The sequence below is a fragment of the Phodopus roborovskii genome, unplaced genomic scaffold, assembly GCF_943737965.1.
Source record: "Phodopus roborovskii unplaced genomic scaffold, PHOROB, whole genome shotgun sequence".
Lineage (NCBI taxonomy): Eukaryota > Metazoa > Chordata > Mammalia > Rodentia > Cricetidae > Phodopus > Phodopus roborovskii.
Window position 1 is genome coordinate 9,120,959 of NW_026126416.1, and position 22,360 is coordinate 9,143,318.

Genomic DNA, 22,360 nt, shown 5'->3' on the forward strand with positions numbered 1-22,360 from the left:
GAGAAAACTGCAATCCTGGGGAAGAACATGCTGACCTTGCATTTCAAGCACAGGCTGACTTTGAACCAGAGGTTGTTTTGAGAGCAAAAGGAAGTGGGAGAGAAAAGGCAAGGAAGGTGAATCTGGATTGATGACACAGAGGCAAATTCATCCTGCCTTTCTGGGTTCCTGCTGGGGAACTCGCTGTGAGGCACTGAGAAATAAAGCTAGCCATGTTTCCGAGTTCCACAGAAGCCTTCAGATGACTACCTAAAGTTAGCTGCAGACTGGTTCATCATCATTGCATGGGTGAAAGGAAATCAGGGTTGCTGGGTCAGGAAAAGGCTTCTGTAGTCCTAGCTCACCTCCAGGGAATAAACTCATTGGGAACCATACATACCCGGCAGCCCAGCCTGGAAACCTCTGTGGGGCTGGTCACAGGGTTCACTCTCAAACTAAGCTGAGCTAAGTTCTGAGCTGAAATCCTAGGGGACTCTGTTTGGAAAGTGAAGGAGTAGAGGGAGAAGGAGAGATGGAAAGATATCTTGTACCTCCCCCACTTCCCAAAGGGCAACCAGGTGGGCTGTAGGGTAAACACCCACTGTTTCCTGAGGAAACTGAGTAGCCGATGCCTTTGCCTGGGCTTTCTCTTTTGGATGTCGTCCTGTCAGGCTAGGTATTCAACGCAGGCTGAATGTTTTAGGAGGAACCTTGCCTTAATTTGACTTTGCTGTCCTGATAGCAGCCAACTGTGGGCCAAACCTGTGTGTATATTTTATGAGGTAATACTTACGTTTCTATTTAATGCTGGCGCTAAAGTGATTCATACTGAGTAGAAACTGAGCCTTGACTTTCAGATTTTTCAGTGAGTGCTAGGTAGAGATGGAGCCCAGGGCCTTGGACATTCAGTCTACCACTGAACTAGACAACTAGCCAGGTTTTGAATATGTACTTTCCCCCAGGCTAGCTATATTCGAGACCATCCTTCTTGTGATGTCGGGCAGCAACGATGAGCTGGTAGTGCCAGTCAGCCACAAGATCACAATGTGACACAAAACATCCTCCCCACCTTGCTCACTGTTTTCCTGAGTCAGCAGATTTGACAGGTTAGACACAGTCTATGTGTGTTTTTGCTTATAGCGTAGTTAATGGGGGACATGGCCTGTTGAAAGCCAAGGTGCATTTCTGTACATGTTTAAAGGAACAGAAGTGAAACAGCAAGGCCAGAGAGTGGCTTAGTTACTGCTTTTCCAGCAGGAGATTCGTCTGAAACAGGACCTCAGGCACTGAGCCCATTTGCTGCAGGAGGCAGCTCCGCCCTCCTGGAACAGGGGAGCATGGCGGGGATGGGGTACATACCTGGAAATCATCCACGGAGGGGATGGTCCGGCTGGTGGTTCGCCGCTTGTGCCACTGCCTCAGCGTGTCCCTGGCCTCTGAGCTGAGCAGCCTTGCAGCCTGTTCTTCTTGGAAATTCTTTATCAGAGACAGTGCCCCATAAGCGCTTGTCAAGTAGTAGCCTCCTGGAAAGGCAGAGAGAGTGGGTTCTCAAGAGTGTCACAGGGCTCGAGGAGCAGGGATGGAGGATGGAGTCTAAGACCCCTGTCTACTATATTCTATGAATGCTTAAATATTCATATAAGGTGTCATAGTATTTGCATATAATCTACATAACTCCTGTAAAACTTAAACCATGGGCTAGATGATTTATTATACCCCCATACAATTCAAACACTATATAAAGAGCTGGAAAAAAATGAAAAAATTGTGTATGTTCATTTCATTTTTTTTTCCCTAAATATTTACTGCCCGTGGTTAGCTGAATCCATAGGCCTAGAACCTACACACATGGAAATAGACTGTGATTTCCCCATCACTCCACAGAGACCACATCAAAGAGCAGATCATTCACATCTTCATCCTTCTACTCACGCATGCATCTCACACAGGTTCATGAAGTAACCCAAGCCTGTGCCAGGGCCAGGGAGCACCAAAGAGCTGACATTTCTGTTTCCACATTTAAGAAAAAGGATTTACTAGCCGGGCAGTGGTGGTGCACACTTTTAATCCCAGCACTTGGGTGGCAGAGGCAGGTGGATCTCTGTGAGTTTGAGGCCAGTATGGTCTACTGAGCAAGTTCTAGGACAGCCTCCAAAGCTACAGAGAAACCTTGTTTCAGACCCCCCCCCCAACAAAAAAGGATTTACATATTAAGGAGAGTGGAGTCCCTATAGGAGTATGCTTAAACTCATCTCTTGTGTTTGTGGGTAATGCTAACAGACATACTACATTATCAGATGCCTCTGTTATTTTTCTTGGTTTGTCTTAAAAATAGTTGCTTGCAGAATTTGTTTTGTACATGCGCTTGGGCGCCAGTAGGGGGCACCTTGAATGTGTAGCAGGACTCTGAATGCAGCACATTTTATATTTAAAGACATTCTTTGTCACAATATCCATTGAAGTTATAGTATGTGCTCAAGACAGAGTTGGGGGGGTATAAGAAAAGAACCTGAATCCCTGCTCCCCAGAAGTGGACACATACTAAAGAAAACAGGCACTGGCAGCTCATTCATGCGTGGATGAGAGTTCATCATGGTTCATCAGGTTATTTTCAGAAGTGTCACTTTCATGGCCAAAGCATTTAATAGCTCACAGGACCCTGCACAACTCTCTCTAATCAATGTGAAGTATTAAATGGTCTTAGCTCTCAGGAGGATGAGTGGCGGACTTATGTACCTGCATGGTGTTGAACCTGCAATGCAGGTTGGTTATTTACAGTCATGAATGGAGATTCTCTCTCTCTCTCTCTCTCTCTCTCTCTCTCTCTCTCTCTCTCTCTCTCTCTCTCTCCCCCTCTCTCATCTTTCCAAGACAGAGTTTCTCTGTGTAGCTATGGAGCCAGTCTGGAACTCACTCTGTAGACCAGGCTGGCCTCAAACTCATAGAGCTCTGCCTGCCTCTGCTCCCAAGTGCTGGGGTTTAAGGCATGCACCACCACTAACCACCAATCTCTTAGTACAGGGCCTCATGTGTGCTGGGTTAGTGCTCCATCATGTGAATATACCTGCAATATACCTGTGAATATACAGCCCACATCAGGCTTTCTGTTTAGAATTCTCCACCCATGATGTAAGATCTCTATGGCAGCCTCTGCTGTGAATTACTGATCTCTAGTTAGTATTTGCCCCATGAGCAAATCACATATGACTTAGTGTAAAATGGTAGCTAAAGTGTGTGGATTCAGGGGAATCTATAAGGACTTCAGGAATAGCAAAAGACTATGTCATGGTGTCAGCATTTAACTGTGGTTCTGGGAGCTATAATTCCTGTGGGGTGGTGAGGGTTCCTTAGACTCTGAATTTGACACCAGGGCCCTGACATGCTCAGGCCACTAAGGGGAAAACCTCAAGAGCTGGGAACACAGAATTGACCATACTTCGAAACATGTGGATACAATTAGAGAAAGGTTTTACATTTCAGCAAAACTATATCCCACCATAAGCAAGAGCTCTGAGCTTGCAAGGGAATCTACGGTGCTGGGTCTGTAAATAAGAATACCTGCTTACACAGCAGAAAAGACATGTGACTGCTATAAAGTCAACCCAAGAGGGCTTTGGACAGGCCACAGAAAGCAAGGATCTGTGACACATGACCGAGGCTCCCCCAGATCTGGGTTGGAGGAGCTGCATGCAGTTCAATGCTCTGACACTTAGTCTCGAGCCACAGTCATCCTGAGTGGCCATGCCCTCCTGAGGAAGGAGGGCCAGCAGTGTCTGACACAGTTCATGCAGAGGAACACACCAGGTTCTTATGTCAGTGTGACCTTAGTGTTTTTTGCTTTTTTTTTTTTCTCCCTCACGGGATTCCTGCAGGTGAAGACATCCTCCCCATCTGTCACAACAAAGTGCTTATGAAGCTCTCCTTTAAGAAGACGAGCTTGAAACATGGGGCCTCACACTGAGGCGCTGCCAGGAAAAGGGGCAGGAAATGGTTGTCTCTGTCCTCAGACCACAAGACGTAAGCATATGTCTGTCCCAAGTACATGCACGCTGTCAATAAGAGAAGGGTGATTTTCTAAGGGAGACTAGCATACTCTTTCCCTCAAAGCCTCAAGGGGTCTCCTTGCTACCAGAAACCACCAAAACAAACCCCAAACTGCAATAATCACATGGTGGGAACCGGGAACTTGCCACTGGAGCTTAGAAATGTCTACTTCGGTGCCACACTCATTTTCTCTCCTGCGCAATCCCAGGAAAGTGAAGATACACGGCGGGTCTTATGGGCTCATAATGGAGTGTCTGGGTCTCTGGCTGAGAATTTCACTGAGAGTGTATGAACGGGCAAGGTGATAAAAGACAGAAGAGCTCGTTCATATCTGCCTCTGGCTGGGGACAGGACGGAGGATACTTATCCCAAGTTGGCACTGACCAGAAAGGGATGGGGAGGGCATGCTTTGGGGACAAGGGGCAGTAGGTCTTTGATAGGAAAACCAAGCCTGGCAGATTCAAGTTAGAGGACTGAGGATATTAAGGGACACTCTGGGTGATCCCCTCCATGGGAGGTGTCTAGGTGATGCACGCTCAGGGAAATCCCAAGGGCAGGTGGACCTTTGTGCTCAAGCCCAGACTGAAACTCAACAGGAACAAAGAAAACACAGCTGTGCCCTCAGGGTCTGTCTGGGCATCCCAGGGACTTCAGAAAATGATTAACAGATGGGCACATGGGCCCTGATTTGTCTCCTTGCAGAACGGCCAGCAGAGTTCTTGCTGCCTTTCAAGGTTGTGAGCTACATAGTCAAGCATCTGGAAGATTTTCATCATTCAACCTCTAACTGATGCAGAAGGAGAAAGAATTTCCTCCATGGAGACACACTTGGGACAAGACTGAACCTGAATACCGAGGTCAACGGAAAGCAAACTAATGCTATTTAAAACTTCTTTTTTTAGGGCCAACTTTTCCTTCATTTTAATGATAACAATAGCAGGTTATTGTTCTAGCAGTGCAAGTATTCTTTAATAAAAAGTCAGTAACTTCCCAAATGAAAGGAACTGTATCTTTCTAAAAAATCGTACCATTTGAAGGGCACGAGCTGTAACTCAGTGGCTGGTCGCTTGCTTTGCGTGTATGAGGCCCTAGTTTTGATACCAACAAACACACACACACACCAAAGGAAAAAGAAAATCTGTTGAATGTTTAATTCTATTAAATTAAATTTATATTATCAGGCTTTGTTGCATTTTTAAATTTTGAGTTTTCAATAATGAGTTACTATTACTACTGTAATTTTATTTATTTATTTAGGTTTTTTGAGACAGGGTTTCTCTGTATTGCTCTGGAGCCTGTCCTGGAACTAGCTCTTTAGACCAGGCTGGCCTGAACTCACAGAGATCCACCTACCTCTGCCTCCCGAGTGCTAGGACTAAAGGTGTGCGCCATAGATTAGTTTAGAAACAAAATATATACTATATATATTTTGTTTCAGGGGATAGGATCTAATGTTGTCTCAAACTCACCATTTAGTCATGGATATCCTTGAATTTCTGTTCTCCCCAAGTGCTAGGATTACAGGAAACACCCAGACAAATACATAGTTTTAAATTAAAAAGCAATTAGTCCTATGGTTAACCAGTAAGATGCCAAGGAACCCCCATAATGGTTTTCCCAGCCACGGGGTTGTATTTGGGGTTATAAAGATGCTTTGGAGCTGGATAGAGATGGTGGTTGCTCTACTCTGTATGTACTACCCATCGCTAGACTGTTCACTGTGCATGTGGGCGCGCGCATGCTCACATTAGTGTGTGTATGTGTGTGTGGGGGGGAGTGGGGCGCTCATACATGGAGCGGGTACACCAGAGGACAACCTTGGGTATTATTTCTCAGATGTCATGCACCTTGTTTTTTGAGGCAGCATTTCTCATGGGCCTGGAGCTCACTGACTTGTTCAGGCTGGCCGGCCAGCCCTAGGGCTCCAGCTCCATCTGTTTCCAGTGTTGAGTCTCGGCCCTGAAGGTGGGGATTGCTGATTTCTACCTCCATGCTGAGTTTTTTGATGTGCATGCTGGGGGCTTGAACTCAGGTCCGCAAGCACTTCACTAGCTGAGCTCTTTCCCCAGCTCTCATTGTGCTTTTTGAGAGGGGTCTTTGCTAGGCAGCTGATCAGGCCTGAGTGGGACCCATAATCTTGCTGCTTTGCCTCTTAAATGCTGATGACAGGTGTGGATCACCATGCCCAGTTTCAAAATGGCTAGAATCTCATCTCCATTTTAAAACGCGCAAACCCCTGCCAACTACCCCCCCCCCCCCAGAAAACCTAGCTGCCCAGTTCCTCTGAAACTCAGAGCACATTACCTTCTCCATGCAGCAGTGATGGGTCTAAGAGCTCCATCATATACTCGATTTCAGTGTCCAATTCAAGCATGTCACACTGAGCTATGACATAGGTCAGGACTGGCAAGAAGTCATCTGCACCATACATCCTCCCTGGGATCAGGAAGAAAGGGCAAAGTGTGATATTTTTATCAATGTTTCTTTCTTTCACATCCTATTTGCTGCTATTATTAGCCACTAGGGAGTCATGCTGGGGAAATGTGCTACTTATAATCAGGCGTGGGAGTTTCTGGAATTCTACCTACTTGATCCTTAACTCTCCCCCACTGTTTACTGAGATCAGCCCTTGCTCACGATCTCAGAATGAATGTCTATGAGACCGTCAACACGGTTCCGATTTTCTTCCCACTTTTAAGATTTGTACACCAGAACAAAGTTAAGAGTTTTAACCTGTTAGCAAGGCATGATAAGAACCCTTACTAAAATACTCCTTCAGGCTAATCCCTTCTGGCTCACTTATTGTGTTCTGTGCCCACTGATCACAAACATTAAAGACAGATCAAACTTAAACCAGAAACAAATTTTGCTCTCTGCTCAATGTTCGTTCGATTTGTTTGATTTATTTAAATGTGTGTTGATGATAGCACCACCTGATTAACAGCAATATATAGTAAAAAAACAAACAAATAACAAAATGGTCCTTATTTTTTGTGCTCTTTGAAAGGGTGGTTCTTAACTGGTCACTTTACCAGTCAAGAAAACAGAGTATCTGGGAACATTTCCCATGATCACAGCTGGAAGCTGAGAGTGTGAGCCATATCCAGGATGCTGCTCTGCTTCCCCATGGGAAGCAGGACAGCCCCCACAATGAAGATGAGCATGTCTGAAATGTCACCAGTGTGCAGGTGGGGGGGGGCAGTGCTTCAGAACAATGTAATCCCAAGCAGGCATTAGTTTGGAAAATTTTATATATGATCTCATGAACTATAGCAATACATGCTTCAAATTTCAGAGGCTGTGTCCACAGGCTGGCAACAGTTTACGGGCTCTGGTTGTGTGTGTGTGTGTGTGTGTGTGTACATGCACAAGTGTATGCATATATGTAGGGACCAGAGGTTGATGTTAGGTATCTTCCTCAATTGCTCTCTTCTGTATTTACTGAAGCATAGTCTCTCCTGAACCTAGGACTCACCTCTATGGCTATTCTAGCTATTCAAATTGCTATGGGGATCCTGTGTCTGCCTCCTGAGTGTGGGATTGTGGGCAGGCTATCACACACATCCACCTAGCTGATGTGTGGATGCTGGGGATCTGAACTCTGGTCCTTATGCTTGCCTGATAAATAATTTGCCCACTGAACTATCTCCCTGATCCCAAGAGCTCAGAGGTTAAGGTTCTCACTCAGTAGTCTGCAATACACAGGCATTGCTATGCACTCCAGCAACGGTACAGAGCCGTGGCTTCTCTACTAAGGCAATTTCTGACAGGAAGAAGTTGGTAATTACCCGCTGTATTACAGGAAGCTCTCTGAAAGCTAGAACAGGGTGGGCTCAGTCATCACCCATGAATCATGGTTACTTCTGCATCTTTAGAGAAGAGCCAGGGGAAATCTGAGGACTTAATTTCCCGCTTTGTAACTCTTTGATGAGTTTCAATCCCAATGTTTCAGCCTAAATTAAAGAACTGAGTAACACAGCCTCACTTTTACCAAACACTCCAGATTTCTCATACTCGTGATGTAGGGTATCAGCATAAACACTCATGGGCCAGGGTGTGGTAAAGATTCTCATTAATATTCCCATCGCACTTGGGGCTCAGATTGAATTGCCTCACATGATTCTCAACTATGAGGAGAGGGTCATATGTAACAACAGATGTGGAGACTGCAGGGCAGAAGAGTAAGGCGGCTGAAGTCCCCCAGGAAAGAAACACATTCACAGAGGAAGGATAACATACTCATAAGCACTAACTATATCATCACACTAATTCTCTGTTTAAGTCGGCACTGTAGGCAACTCTTTGCCCTTATCCACCATCACTGACTGATGTACATACTCCTCTATTGCATGAGACTCACTTAACAAATTCCATCAGTTGCACTTATATTTCTATAGGCTGAGAGATGAAATGGAGAGACTGAAGGGAGGGGGGCATTGGGACTCAACCCGAAGTCTCGACACAGAGTGACAGGCCTCACCTGAGTTGTTCTCCATGACAGTGTAGATGAGCTTACAGACCCGAAGCAGGAGCATGACTTTCTTTTCTGGCGAATACATCTTCTGCATGGTCATGAATTTAAGTTTGATTTTCTCCAGCTCCACCAAGTCAGGGGTAGGGGCAAAGACCCCCAGCTCCTGGGGGCTCCTCTGCCGCACAAGTTGCAAGTTTTCCTTGAGCTGTTTCCATGAGCCATCAGCCGTGTGGAAGTCCTTCAGCATGGCCTCCACGTGGCCCTTGAGGGGCTTCAAGATGCATTTGTGCATGGCCTTCTCCAACACCACATCTGCCAAAGAGAACGCAGCTATTGTGACCACTGTCCAAAGAGAGAATTGCAACTAGTGCTTTCTCAGGATGCACATCTGTGACTCTGTATGGCCTTCAGAGGAGAGGGCAGGTCATTTCACACCCAACAGACTACAGACAACCACCAGGAATCACAGGCCAGGGAAAGTGACCTTTTCCTGACCATACCGTCCTTGCACACAATCAATAAAATAAGCGGGTTCATTTTAGTCTCCCTACATACCAGCAAATATTTCAGACGGCCTTCTTCTGGAAGACACAGAGAGTTGGATATCACAGCAGGAGAACTGCAAGAAGATTTTCTTCCTTTTAAAAAAATGCATGTGTGTGCATTCATGTGTGTGGGAGGGAGAGAGTAGATACATGCTACAGCAAGAACACGGTGGCCAGGGGACAACTGTAGACATCCACACTCATCTCATACAGGGGCCTGTCCTGTGTTGTTCCCTGATGTGTACATCTGGCTAACTGGTTGGCAAGCTAAAGGTTTTCTAATACTAAGGGTGTGATCTTCGGTTGGATCCTGAACCAAAAAACCTCATTTCACTTGCAACCGAGGACATTAGTGGAGCATTAGGTGAGATCTGAATATAGCCTTCAGCTTTGGTAACTGCATGAACATAGCTTCAATGTTGTTGTTGTTTCTCCCAAATTTGATAACTATACCGTAGTTTTCAATAGATAGCCTTGACTTTAAGAAACACAATGAAAATCAGGGCAAAGGAGGCATAATGGTTCAGAAACAAGGAAGGTACATATGCGCACCTGTGCCTGTGTGTGTGTGTGTGTGTGTGTGTGTGTGTGTGTGTAAACACCGAGAAAGAAGAACAAAGAGACTGTGGCAAAGGGCTAACATTGGGGAATCTGGGTGGAGACAGGGCATTTCTTTGTATTATTTATGCAATTTCCCTGTAAGTCTGAAACTATTTCAAAATGAAAAGTTTAAATATTTAAATTTCTCTGCTTTTTTGGTGCCAACTTTTTCATCGCACACGCTGCAGTTCTCATCAATCCCACCTGAGTTGTACTGTGGTGAATAACTGATATATGGCACCAATGTGGTTCTATTTTGCAAGTGCACGGATCCACTTATTTCTAAGATTGGAAAGGGTTGGGTTATTCCTCCGGCCTCTGGAATTCTTGATATTGGATCACATCATACTGAATTCAGATTACTGTCTAATATTAAAAGTCTGGGGAGGGGTGGGGAATAATCTAAGTCAGATGTGCCAATCACCAACAACTTGACTGCACCTCAAAGTCAGAACTGAGTGTAGAAGTTAATGCTGATCCCACAGCAGCCAGATTTCCTCAGCCTAGGTTTTCCTTTGCTCCTCCTCTTGCATACTTTATCTTTTTTTAAAAGACAGAGCACCATATAATTCAAGATCAAAAAAGATGCACATGGGCTAAAAGCAAAGCAGAACCACGCTCTCACTTCAAATGAGACATTAAACAGCTCACTTGGTATGCATGGTTATGTTAATAAGCTTGTGTGACTTCATAGCTTCTTTGACTTTATCCTGCATGACCATTACCATATAAAGACCAGTTAACAGCAACTGAGTGCTTAGCGGCGCTAAGCCCTATGCAAACACTTCACTTAATTATAGCCTATTCCTTGCAACCGCTCCTTACTTTTGCATAACATTAGTACTATGCATATTTTACACATAATGAAGAAGGAGTCCATAAATACCTAATGGCTTGCTTGAGGAGATGTGACTACTTGGAACAAACATTCAGTCAGCTTTTCAAGGTAAATCACCCCCTCTCCCGCCCCCTCTCCATTTTGATGTGATAGGGACCAAACTCAAGGCCTTGAGCATATTAAGCAAGTGTTGTACCATTGAACTATACCTTCCCCACAGCCCCAAGAAAGTGATCTCTTATTTTAAATTTCAAGTCACTGACCAGGTTGTTTAGCTCATCCAAGAGTTCTGAAAGCAGCATTCATGAGTATCACTCACCTGCCCCTTGGCAGAACAGGTCTCCAAAGAAGTGGATGGGGTCATGCAAATCACTAATTAGGAATGCACATAAACGTTTGTAGCAGTGCTTTTCATTATCGATCCGAATTGGAAAGAACCCAAAGCCTGGTTCAACAGAATGACTGCACGGGATGTATGCACACCATAGTGTACTACCATGCATCTCAGACAATGGGCTACATTTCCTTCAGTGAGGAAGCACACTGCTCCACATGCAGCATGGGTAAAACTCCGGATGCGGTGTGAAAGAGGTGTAATCTGCAAATCTCCCACAGGCTTTCATTTCAATAATGCCTAACGAATAGCAGGATAGCTCACAGGTGGTGTCAGAACTCAGGTTAGCAGTTGCCCTTGGGAAGGAACTGAGGGTTTGCAGGGCCACTTAGGTGTGTGTGAAGGGGACAGATAAGTTCTGCTTCTAGATTTGGGCAATGTCTACTTGAGTGTCCATATACGAGACTTGATGCTTAAGACTAGTAGTGGTAGTGGTGGCGTATGCCTTTAATCCCAGCCCTAGGGAGGCAGAGTCAGGCAGATCTCTGTGAGTCTGAAGCCAGCTTGGTCTACTGAATGAATTCCAGGACAGCCTCCAAGGCTACAGAGAAACCCCCACCTCAAACAAACAAACAAAGAAACAAACAAAAAGAAAAAGACTAGTGCATTTTATGTACGCTAACACACGTGTGCTTCGGAATCATTCTTTTGTACACTGTGAGGATGTGCTGCTTTCACTGGTTTAATAAATAGCCAACTGGTCAATAGCTAGGCAGGAAGAGGTGAGGTGGGAGAGCCAGACTGAGAGAACACTGGGAAGAAGAGTGGAGTTGCCAGCAAGACTCAGAGGGAGCAGGACATGTGCAAAATGAGGTAGCATGCCACGAGCCACGTAGCAGCATGTAAATTAGTAGAAATGAGTTAATCTAAGTTATAAGAGCTAGTTAGTAACAAGCCTAAGCTATCGGCAGATTATTTATAATTAACAAGTCTCTATGTGGTTATTTGGGAGCTGGCTGGTAGAACAGAAACTCCCACCAAAACACATGTAGACAGAAGACAACCAAAGACCAGCATGGGTTTTTTACCTGGAACTCTCAGAACAATGTGTAACTTGAGAATGAGCCCAGTGGCCTCTGTGCCTGAGTGTTACACAAACCATTTCCAGAAAGTGCTGGGCTGTTCCCAGAGGGTGAGGACAATGAAGGGTTCATGCCCAGCAAATGAGTAGGCTCCCTTTTCCATTCATCCATGTGGCCAGGGACCACTGCTGGTCTTGCTGTAGTAGGACTGTGGGAATCTGTTAGGAGTAGCCCATTTTCTTAAAACACAAAAGTCAAAATCATTCCTGGTGTTGAAATGGAGGGGAAACTCAACCAACCCTCTGATTTCATTTGATTCTAGCTAGGAGCCCAGGCTGTTCTGTGAGTTACTACATAGAGCAAGCTTGCTTCAAAACTCACAGCAATCTCCCTCCCTCAGCTTCTATGGGTGGCTGCCTCTTTGCTCATTTTAGAAGACACTCAGGGTTGGAAAGCTTATGAGCCAGAGGAGCAGGACATCTGCCTAGACATAGTGTCTTCTTAAAAAAAAAAAGGACACAGAATAGAGGTAGGTATGATGGAGGAAATGGTGGATGTCGGAGAACTTGGAGGAAATTTTCAAATAATTAGTAAAAAAGATGAAATTAAAAAAGAAGCCACTGGACTATGTAGGAAAGAAACAGGCCTCTACTAGTTTCACAATGGGTAACAAGACAAAATGTGTTCACTTGGGTACATCTTGTTTTCAGCAATCTGAAATTTGTCTAGGAATTTGTCCAAATTGTGTCTAGCTCAAACCAGTTGAAACCAGTGACTCATTACCTGGGCATGCCAAGTGTGTTTGATGGGTGACCATTTGCTACAAAGCTCTCAGATTAGCTGCTAATTTCTGTGCAGGTGGACAATTGCTTCCTTTTCTTGTCTGTAAACATCTCTCCCCACACCCCAGAGCACCCTATCCATACGTACCCCCAAACCCTTTCTACTCTCTAGAAGGTGGATTTGAGACTTGGTAATCTCCATCTCCTCATATTCGGTAACCCATTGAGCAGGCTCTTATGCCAAACATAGTGGCTTCAGACATACATGTGGTGGGCAGAATAGGTGATGTTTGGTGACAGGGTTAGGCATTTTTTCCAAGTTGTTTGTTTGTTTGTTTGTCTATTTGTTTTAAAGACCATATTTTAAAATGAGGACTGGTCTCTTTGGTTTGTTTTCTGGGCTGTACTCTTACCAACCACCCCAACTAAATCCTTAATAAAGAATGGGGCAGAAAAGGACCAGTGACCCCCACTGCTTTTCCTCACCAAGAAACCTAAGCCCAGTCTGCTCTTAAGCAAGAGAGAAAAATTATTTGAGGAACGTATGAAATGGGACCTTGCAGAATGATGGCTAGCTCAGACCAAAACCAAACCAAAACAGTGGCAGTGCTCACAGCTCTGGAAGATTACCAACACACTCCTTTCTACTGTTTTCCACTATGTATGGTTGCTTTAATCCCAACATAAGAAACCCAAATCTTTTCAACCAAGAACAGCAACACTATTCTAGACATCTTGTGTTCACTGACTCGTCAAATCCTCAAACCAATGCCATACAAAGAGGACTATGATACAATCACTTAACACGGGAAGAAATCCATGCCATGCAGCAATCATGAGGCAGGCCCAGGATTCCAGCCTTGAACCCCTGCTTCAGGGCTTCTAGATGGTAAGTCAGCTGCACTCCATCAGCAGACAGCATGAGTGACAGAAGAGGGCAAATACCCCTTCATGGACAACTTTTTTCTACTTTTCTGGTAACAAGAAACTACTAGAACAGCAAGGCTTGAAGGTGCATGCCTTTAATCCTGACACTTGGGAGTCAAAGACTGGGCAGATCTCTGTAATTTTGAGGCTAGTCTGGTCTAAATAAAGAGTTCCTGGATAGCCAGGGCTAGAGAAATCCTGGACCTTCCACTGTGCAAAAAGTTGACGGTGACTTTACACTTCCTTTTTTTCATGCACTAACATACATGTGCATACAGGTTTTCAGCAGCCAAGCAGAGACCTCAAACTCAGTGGTCCAGCCTCAGCTCTTCCTGTGACACATCCCACATTCTGGCCTTTCAGCCAAGATGTTTCCCTCAGCAGAGGGGGTAGCTGAAGGCTGTTTACAGAGTTTACCAACTCAGACATAAAGTATAAATGGCCACTTTTTAAATGTGTGACCTCAAGGGAGGATGGCCTTCCCCTGGCTCAGTTCCCTCATCTGTTTGGGCTGCCTCCAGCTTCACAATGGAACTGGTGAAGTCTCAGGCCATGAGTACCCAGCGTGCATCTGACACATGCTAACAATGCTGAAGTTACTGCTTCCTTCCTTGAAACAAATGGTGATGCCCCTGCAAAGAGACCCTGGGTTTAACGATTCAGGTCAGGGGTTTTGTTTTGCTTTTCAGTATTAATTGCATTTAGATTAAGAGCCCTCTGGTTTCCTAGTCACCTTTCCTTGCTTGGGTACTCATACCCGCTAGCTCCTTCCCTTTGGTACAAAGACCGAGGACCTGAGGCTTGCCAGGCTTGCTTCAGTTCCTCTAGAGTTTCAACCACAGCCTCATTCTATTCCTGTAACTCCAGGGGATGGATCTGATGCTCTAGGAGGCTGTGAACAATCTAAGATGGGTTCTGGAAACTGAACATGGGTCCACTGATGGAGTAATGCATGCTCTTAACCACTCTCTCCAGCCTCTCACTTTCAGTTTTGCTCATTTTGGTGAGTTTCAGGGAAGGCTTTGATGAAAGCATATAGGCTTCATTTATGTATTGTCTTACACAAGGAATCTCTGGAGCTGGTTCCAGTGCCTTCCAGTAAAAGACCAGTTTAAAAAAAAAAAAAAAAGGCAAGGGAGAAGAGGAAGTGAGCCTGTGCCTTGCTCAGACATTGAGCTTGTGAAGCTGGGCTGGAGGTCAGACCTGCAGACCACTGCAGGCTGTGCACAGCCCACCTACGCCCCCTGAGCAGTCAACAGGAATTCCTGCTGTGAGTAGTTTAGTGGGAAAGCAAACTAACTCCTCCAGTCAATCAGTGTGGACCAACCTTGGGACCCCTGAGTCCCACTCTTCCGATTGGGCATAAACTTCTCTCTCCTTTCCCCGGTGTTTCCTGCCCAAGAAGTGGAATTGTCTAGCGCAGCAAACAGCCTAGCATAGACATGCCTTGTTTGTAATGTCATCTCCACTTGCAACCTCTGACTAGGGAGGGGCTTTGGGATTGGCAGAACTGGCAGTTCTTGGTTCTTGGTTCCTTGGGTGGAATTTGATGGAGTCAGTGACTCACTCAGAGGCTTTCGGTTACAGGGTGGTGAACCTTCTTGTGGCTGAAACAACACAACAGGCCCAATTTTGATATTCTGAAGTAAGAATAAAGCTGGACTTGGTGGTGTGTGCATGCAATCCCAGCTACTTGGGTGGCTGAGACAAGAGAGTCACAAGCCAAAGCCAGCCTGGGTAACTTAGTAAGACTTTGCCTCAAAATAAAAAGAAAAATGAGGGCGAAGGGTATAGTTCATGCATGCTGCATACTATGCTCCTGTGTGCCAGGCTCTAGGGTCATTCCCCAGTACCAGGGGTTGGGGTGAGGATTAAAATCATTTAACATTTAAATTAATTTTCCACAATAATAATAGGAATTATTTTCACCTTCTACAGGAGGCCACTGTTTCTCCCATGATCTACTCATTGTTTTGTTCTTGTTTTTGTTTTTTTTTATCTACTCATCCTTAACTCTCCTAGGAGACTTAACCCATTGAGGTGGCAGTCACAAGAACTAGATTAAAGTCAAAAGACACAAGGCCTTAATCTTAGTTTGGCACTAGCATTTCTCTGGTCACATGACTCAGAATGGCTTTTCAAAAAGCAAATAATTTAAGGGGTTAAATCGTATTGTGAATTTAATACACATGCTACCAGACCCTCGAACTTGAGCCTGACTTAGACATTCATTAAAAATAACACTTAATCTGCAACACTTGAGAGGCAGAGGCAGAGGCCACATGTTTGAGGCCAGCCTTGTCTACATAGTGAGTTACATAGTCTTGTCGACTTAACAAGCTCCAGCCTGGTCTATATAGATCAGGCCAATGGGGATTCCCTGTCCCCAAAAAGCCAACACAAAAAAGAATCCCTATGTAAAACAAAACAAGCACACATTTAAAAAAACAAAAATTCAACAAATTTACTCAAAAACAGAAATAAATCAACCCAAAACAATAAGCAAGCAAACCCAAAAACCTTCACCATAACCTTTACCAAAGTAGCAATGATTGTTGAAATTGAACAAACTACACAAAACCTTAGCTTTTTTACAGGTGGGATTTCTCACTATGTTGCCCAGCTTGGCCTCAGACTCCTGGGTTCAAGTAATCCTCCTGCCTTAACCTCTTGACTATCTGGGGCTTTAGGCATTCAATCCTCAATGGCCTCTTTTTATAAGTGCTTTATTCTGTAGTATTTAACTACATTTCAGTACCCTTTTTTTTTTTTTAAGTAAAACAAATAAGAAACAACAAAGATTAAAAAAAAAAAAAAAAAAAAACCTTGAGCACATAAATTAACGTGCTCTGACAAATGTGGGAATTGCGTGTAAGGATGCTTCTCCAAGGAATTAAAATGCTCTGGGGAAAAGTATGTTTTGGTTTATAGCAATTACAGAAAAAAACAATATTGTCTCATTTTTCACTACTAATAGGAATGTGGAATTGTGTGCTTTGCCACTATTGGTCATCTGTGGTGAACAGTTTATATGAAATAGAAACTCTGAGGGCTACTAAGATTTTCAGAGTTAGAGAAGCTAAAGACAGGAGGATTGCCCAAGGCTGATATCAAGTCAAGGGGAGGGGGGTGTTCTATTAAAATTAAACATCTAATATTGCAGCAAGTTTGGCAAAATGGAGACCTTTATTTTTTTAAACGAGAAAGTCTGGATTCTCTCTCATTGGTTGTCAGCCACCAAAGCCAGGATGCCAACAAGGAATGAATGTTGGGATAAAAGAATTGTCACACCCATCTGTCCTGGTACGTCTTATCATGGGATACCAGTTATTATTCTAATTCACTCTGCAAGGCAAGAACTGACCACGGAGCTTCATCTTAAGTCTCGAGTGTGTCCTGTTCTTGTCAAACACTGGCTTCTTTGCCACCTTGGAGACTTGAAGGTGAGCGACAGCTGCCCAGAAAGGAAGCCCAAGGGAGAGAGGTTCACATGGAAAACAGCCCACATGGCACCCTCATTCATGTTCAACAGACTGGCCAAGCCTATGTTAGGTAACTCTGTATTCAGGGACCTGTAAATGGCAGGACTTTGGGACGGAAGTTCTCCACAGGAACAGTCTCAATAGAATGAAAATTCCCCATGGTAGGTTGTGATCATCAACAGTGGCAGCTTTTTATTTTGAGACTGACTCACTGCATACAACTTACACTTGACTAGAAAGCACCATAAGGAGGAGCAGAGTCAGCACATGAGCAAAATGAGAGTGGGCAAGAACTCTTCTCCCAACCCAGCTCCTTCCCTTTTGTAACTTAAGAACTGTCCTTGCATGACAATGTCAGCACCATCTACACCAAAGAGATCCTGTGCACAAATTCATGAGGCCACTTTCACCTGTGAACAACTGCTTTAATTCTACCAGGGTTAACCCCTGAAATGCCTTTTCCCATTTCCGTGGCTTTAGAATGGATGTTCTGTCAGGTCTGGGATTAAATTAAAATTCCTGTTTCCTAAAATTCAGGCCTCCAGAAAGAAAGACTGGATGAACTTTTTATTTTATTTTATTTTATTTTATTTTTGGTTTTTCAAGACAGGGTTTTTCTGTAGATTTGAAGCCTTTCCTCAGTAGATCAGGCTGGCCTCAAACTCACAGAGCTCCACCTGCCTCTGCCTCCCAAGTGCTGGGACTAAAGGCGTGCCTGGCCTGAATGAATTTCTTTTAATGAGGAGAAACCCAAATGGCATTCTTGAAAAGCCTCCCCAGGACTCGCAGACACCTGTTCAGAACAAACCGGAAGCTTAAGATTCTGTACATAGCACAGAAGTGCTACTGCTTCACAGCAGTGGAGATTCCAGTCTTCCTTCCAGAAGTGAGGTGTGGGAATGAGCACACATACAATGGAGACAGGACATCTGGCCTGCATGCCACTCCCCTACAGACTCAGGCTCACCCTCTGCCCATGGCTCTACACAGCCTGGCCCTCTCTCTGATCTGGCAAAGGATGGGTGATACATGTAGAAACATACCACCTTTGGGGTTATGGGTCTCAAAAGTGTCATTGTACTAACAAGTCTTCAGTAAGCCGCTCAGACATTCATATAGCAAAATATAAAACATTGGGTTAAACCAATGTCACTTCCACATTGAAGGGGACTGACTTTCTAATAATTAGGATCATTTCTTCCCCTTGGTACAGTTTCTCAGGCTGACCTCTGCTACACTAGCCTTCGCCTTACTTTCAAAAGCCTGGCACTTTTCAATGTCCTTTCAAAACATGTTTTTCATTCATGAAGCAACAGGAAAAGCTGCCTGCCTTCAGGCAAAGGCAAAAAAAAAAAAAAAAAAAACAACCCACAAAACACTCCAAACCAGCCTGGGCATGGCAGCACACTCCTGTAGTCCCAGCTATTCCTGAAACTGAGCAGGGGGAATGCTGGAAGCCAGACTGTGTAAACAGGCTAAGCAATACAGCAAGACTTCTGACTTAAACGAATAAACAAAATCGACCAACCAGCCAAAAAGCAAAACCAATATAAAGCAGAACGACATTTCTATAGGTATTAGCCACAGCAAAGGATCAGCAAACTGTCACACACACACACACACACACACACACACACACACCTGATAGGCAACCTCCCTAACACTTTTTTGTATTGGTGCTTAAGACATCATCCAGTAAGTCCAAGCTGAGGCCCTGTTCCCAAGGAGCTCCTGCTCTGTGGGCTGGCTGGTGCCATCTGCAAATGTAGTTCACTCCTGCCAGCAGCCTCCTAGTGCCTGAGCTTCCCTCAGTCCTGGAAGGAAGCATCTCTTTCAGGTAGGGGTTCCTGTGCCTATGAATTTTGAGTTACTCTTCATCAGAGGAAAGACTCTAGAGCGGCAGGGGGAAAAGGCAACTTCTGTGGCTACTTTGCATTCTGAGGAAGTCTCCTGAAGCTTTTCACTCCTAAAACACTTCACAAAGACACATTCCTTTCTGTTGCTCTCTCCAGAGCACCCCAGCTAACCACGCCCAAACAACCCTGGGCTAGGTCAGAGTGCCACAAGAAAACAAACAGGGCTTTGAGTCTTTGTGACCAAATCAAAGAGCTGCTCAAATTCAAAGTAGGAGACACACACACACACACACACACACACACACACACACACACAGAGAGAGAGAGAGAGAGAGACTCTACCACACACTGTTTACTACTTTCAACAAACACACCCAATCAGAAAGAAGAAGAAATCTGAGTTTAGCTAAACCATGGAAATGTTTGCAAACTTTTGGCTGTTGCTAGCCACTGAATGAAGTCTCTGAAATTAACCTTTTAGAGTCAACCTTTTGAAATTAAAACAAAGCAAAACAAAAAAACTTGGATACTCTGGGGGGGGGGGGGAGAAAGAAAGAAAGAAAAAAAAAAGACTGCTTGCCAAATTCAAATATGCCTTGGCAAGCTGCTTACCAAAGTAACTATTCACAACTGAGTCCTTCTGTGAGGTCACAGAGAAAGCATTTCCCCTGTACTCTGGAGAGAATGCCTTTCATGTGATCTCCAAATTATATCACTTATTGTAAAGGTACACCAAGTAAACCTGCCTTTCCCATTTCTTGTTTATTCCCAAACTGTGCCTGACATAGGCTGTAGGGTAAAAGGCAGCAGTGAGGTGACTCTTGATGAAGGACAGGGTCTCAGGGTCCCAAGTGTTGGTCTGTGTTCTGCTTTCTGGGCTGGGACTTGCACACAGGTGTGCTTTTCCCATCCAGTCTTCACACTCCTAACACATGCTACAAAACAAAACACCCACGTCCTCTCAAAAGGCAGCAAAACACTGTCTATAAATTTGCAGCGTACAGAGAGATGCACACTCAGAAAATGCTCAACAGATGTGTCTCACACATAGGGCAAGAGCAGGCAGCAGCTGGGACCCTCCAAAGCAGTACAAACCTTTGCAGCTTGATGTGTAGCATCTGTCTTAAAAGAGAGCTTTCCATTCCCCTCGCGTGCGAAATTGTGTCATTTGTAACTTTAGAGTAAACTTCATCCAAAACAACTAAACGTCTGTGCCATCTGACAAGAGTTACAGCAGATTTGAAGGTGGGGAGAAAGACACTTACCAATTTGGTCTTCTGGGATCAGCGACTCAATAGGGGGGTCCAGTTCTGAGCTCTGGGACAAATAGTTCTTGACCTGGGTCATAAACTGTCGGATGGTCTGCAGCATGTCAGTGCTGGACACATGACACTCCTTGTTCTCCTTCAGAAAGCTCACGTAGTCCTGCACCAGGCACCCGAAATAGGTGCATTTGTCCCGGGACAGCTCAGCAATCCTGCGGACCATCCTCTTCTCAGGGGTCATGAAGGAGCTGAACACCCCGCTCATCTTTCGCAACTGGGACTTGACGAGCTTGGGCAGCACAAAAGAGCTGTTCCTCTTCTTTTTTGACTTGATGGGAGGTGCCATGGTCTCCTGGTCACTCTCCCCTTCGTAGTCCTCCAGGCTGCTCGTGGTGTCGGCCTCGTAGCCATACAGGGGCATGCTCCGATCGAACTCCAGCGAGTCGGAGGAGGAAGTGGAAAGGCTCATGTCGCTCAGCCTCTGCCTGCCTCCATGGCACGGTGGTGGCTGTGATTCAGAGCGGGGCGGTAGCGCCCTTGTGCAATCCCCGGGGGCGTCCCTAGGCGGGGCTCCACCTGCATGCCCAGCTGTGCCCAGCTCCGGCTCAGGCTCTGGCTCCGGGCTCCCACTGGGCCGGCAGGTGGTCAAGGTCTTAGTACTGCCTTCCGCTTCCAAAAAAGAAGCCTGCTTCTTCAGCCGGGGTGGAGGGATGGGAGTTGGTTTTGTTCCAGGCAGAGCTACGTTCCCATGTTTGCTATGGTTGACTGTTTCTGGCATGCTCGTCTGGGGTTCAGTCCTGGATAGCCCAGGGCTTGTGTGCAGACTATTAATAGCGGGTGGCGGGGGCCTGGGTGGGGGGGATCGAGGTCTCTCGGTGCCATTCGCGTTGGGAGTCCTTGTGCTCGGCCACTTTGGGCCTGGGCTGAGGTCCTGGCTGTGCACTTTCAAGAAAAGAGGATTAATAAAACACAAGGCTCCGTTGGTCTGGCTGCACTCCAGCTCCGAAGGCGTCCTGGTTTTTATAGAATGCACTCCATTTATAAGGCAGAGCTGACGCAAGGAGGCAGGACAGATGCCGGCTGAGGAGAGAGGCCTATGGGGAGGTGGGGAGTTTGGGGGTTTGTTGTCAGCTGAGGAGCTCCAAAAATCTGAAAGTCATTATCAGTGAAGACAAGAATGTAAATATAGTGTAGTTGGGCCATTCCTTTACAACACACACACACACACACACACACACACACACACACACACACACACACACACACAGAGTCTGTAGGCCAACAGAGGCTTAACTTGGGGTCTGCTTTTTTCTTTTGCACCTCCCTCCTCCCCCACTATGCTCCCTTACTGGAAAGGGCAGAAAGGCAGTCAGGCCCAGCTATGGGCTCACAGGAAAACTCCAGGGACTTCTCACCTTCAAAGCCTTTGAGAAAGGTTGGCTGAGCCAATAGACAGCTCCAGCCCAGCCCTTCACATAGGTAGGAAGGACAAAGAGAACTGGAATGGGTCCAGGACAAGCTCATAAAGGGCACAGGGCTACTACTGAGCTTGCTTTTCCAAAATCCCACTCAGCAGGGAGAGAAACACCACCCTTTCCAATCAACATCTCCAGGGTGCCCTCCAAGGAGGCAGCTGCCAGCCAAGGAATTCATCCAAGTTCCCCTTTATGAGGTAGGACCAGCAGCTGGGCCTGGGGGATGTTACACAATCTATTTGAAGTTTTACACATTCAGCATTAAAACCCAACACAGAGGAAAACTACATTCAAGGGTCCCATCCCTTTGGGGGTAGGGTGGGGTGGGAGTGAAGTGTGTGTGTGTGTGTGTGTGTGTGTGTGTGTGATGGTTTTTTATATTCTAGACACCTAGGTATGAGGCTTTAAAAATCCCAATTTCTATTCAAATACTGGGGTGTGACTGTGCACCTATCCAAAGACCAAAGTCTTCCATCTAGGAGGAAAATATTTAACTGATTCTGTCAGAACATTGAGATAAAGTCAAACCAGGTGAACTGTGTGTATTGGTTCTCTGTCAGCCACAGTCTGGCAGGATTGTGGGGCTTTGGAGGAAATTGGCAAGGAGGCAGACAGCAGAAGTCAGTGCCAGCTGACGTGAGGCTCATTGCTGGGATGAGGAACATGGCCCACGGCAA

The 22,360-nt window shown here is 45.4% G+C and overlaps 1 protein-coding gene across 3 annotated transcripts in view; it reads right to left on the reverse strand.

Moving 5' to 3' along the window:
- Rin2 (Ras and Rab interactor 2) overlaps positions 1-22,360 on the reverse strand; it is a 163,779-nt gene that overhangs the window by 3,852 nt on the left and 137,567 nt on the right. For all 3 annotated transcript variants that reach the window (XM_051183241.1, XM_051183240.1, XM_051183242.1), the window contains 4 exons: positions 20,209-21,357; positions 8,504-8,809; positions 6,328-6,459; positions 1,339-1,502 (listed from right to left, as the gene is read on the reverse strand). In XM_051183241.1, the coding sequence (XP_051039198.1) occupies positions 1,339-1,502; positions 6,328-6,459; positions 8,504-8,809; positions 20,209-21,357 (1,751 nt within the window). The remainder of the gene's footprint in view (positions 1-1,338; positions 1,503-6,327; positions 6,460-8,503; positions 8,810-20,208; positions 21,358-22,360) is intronic.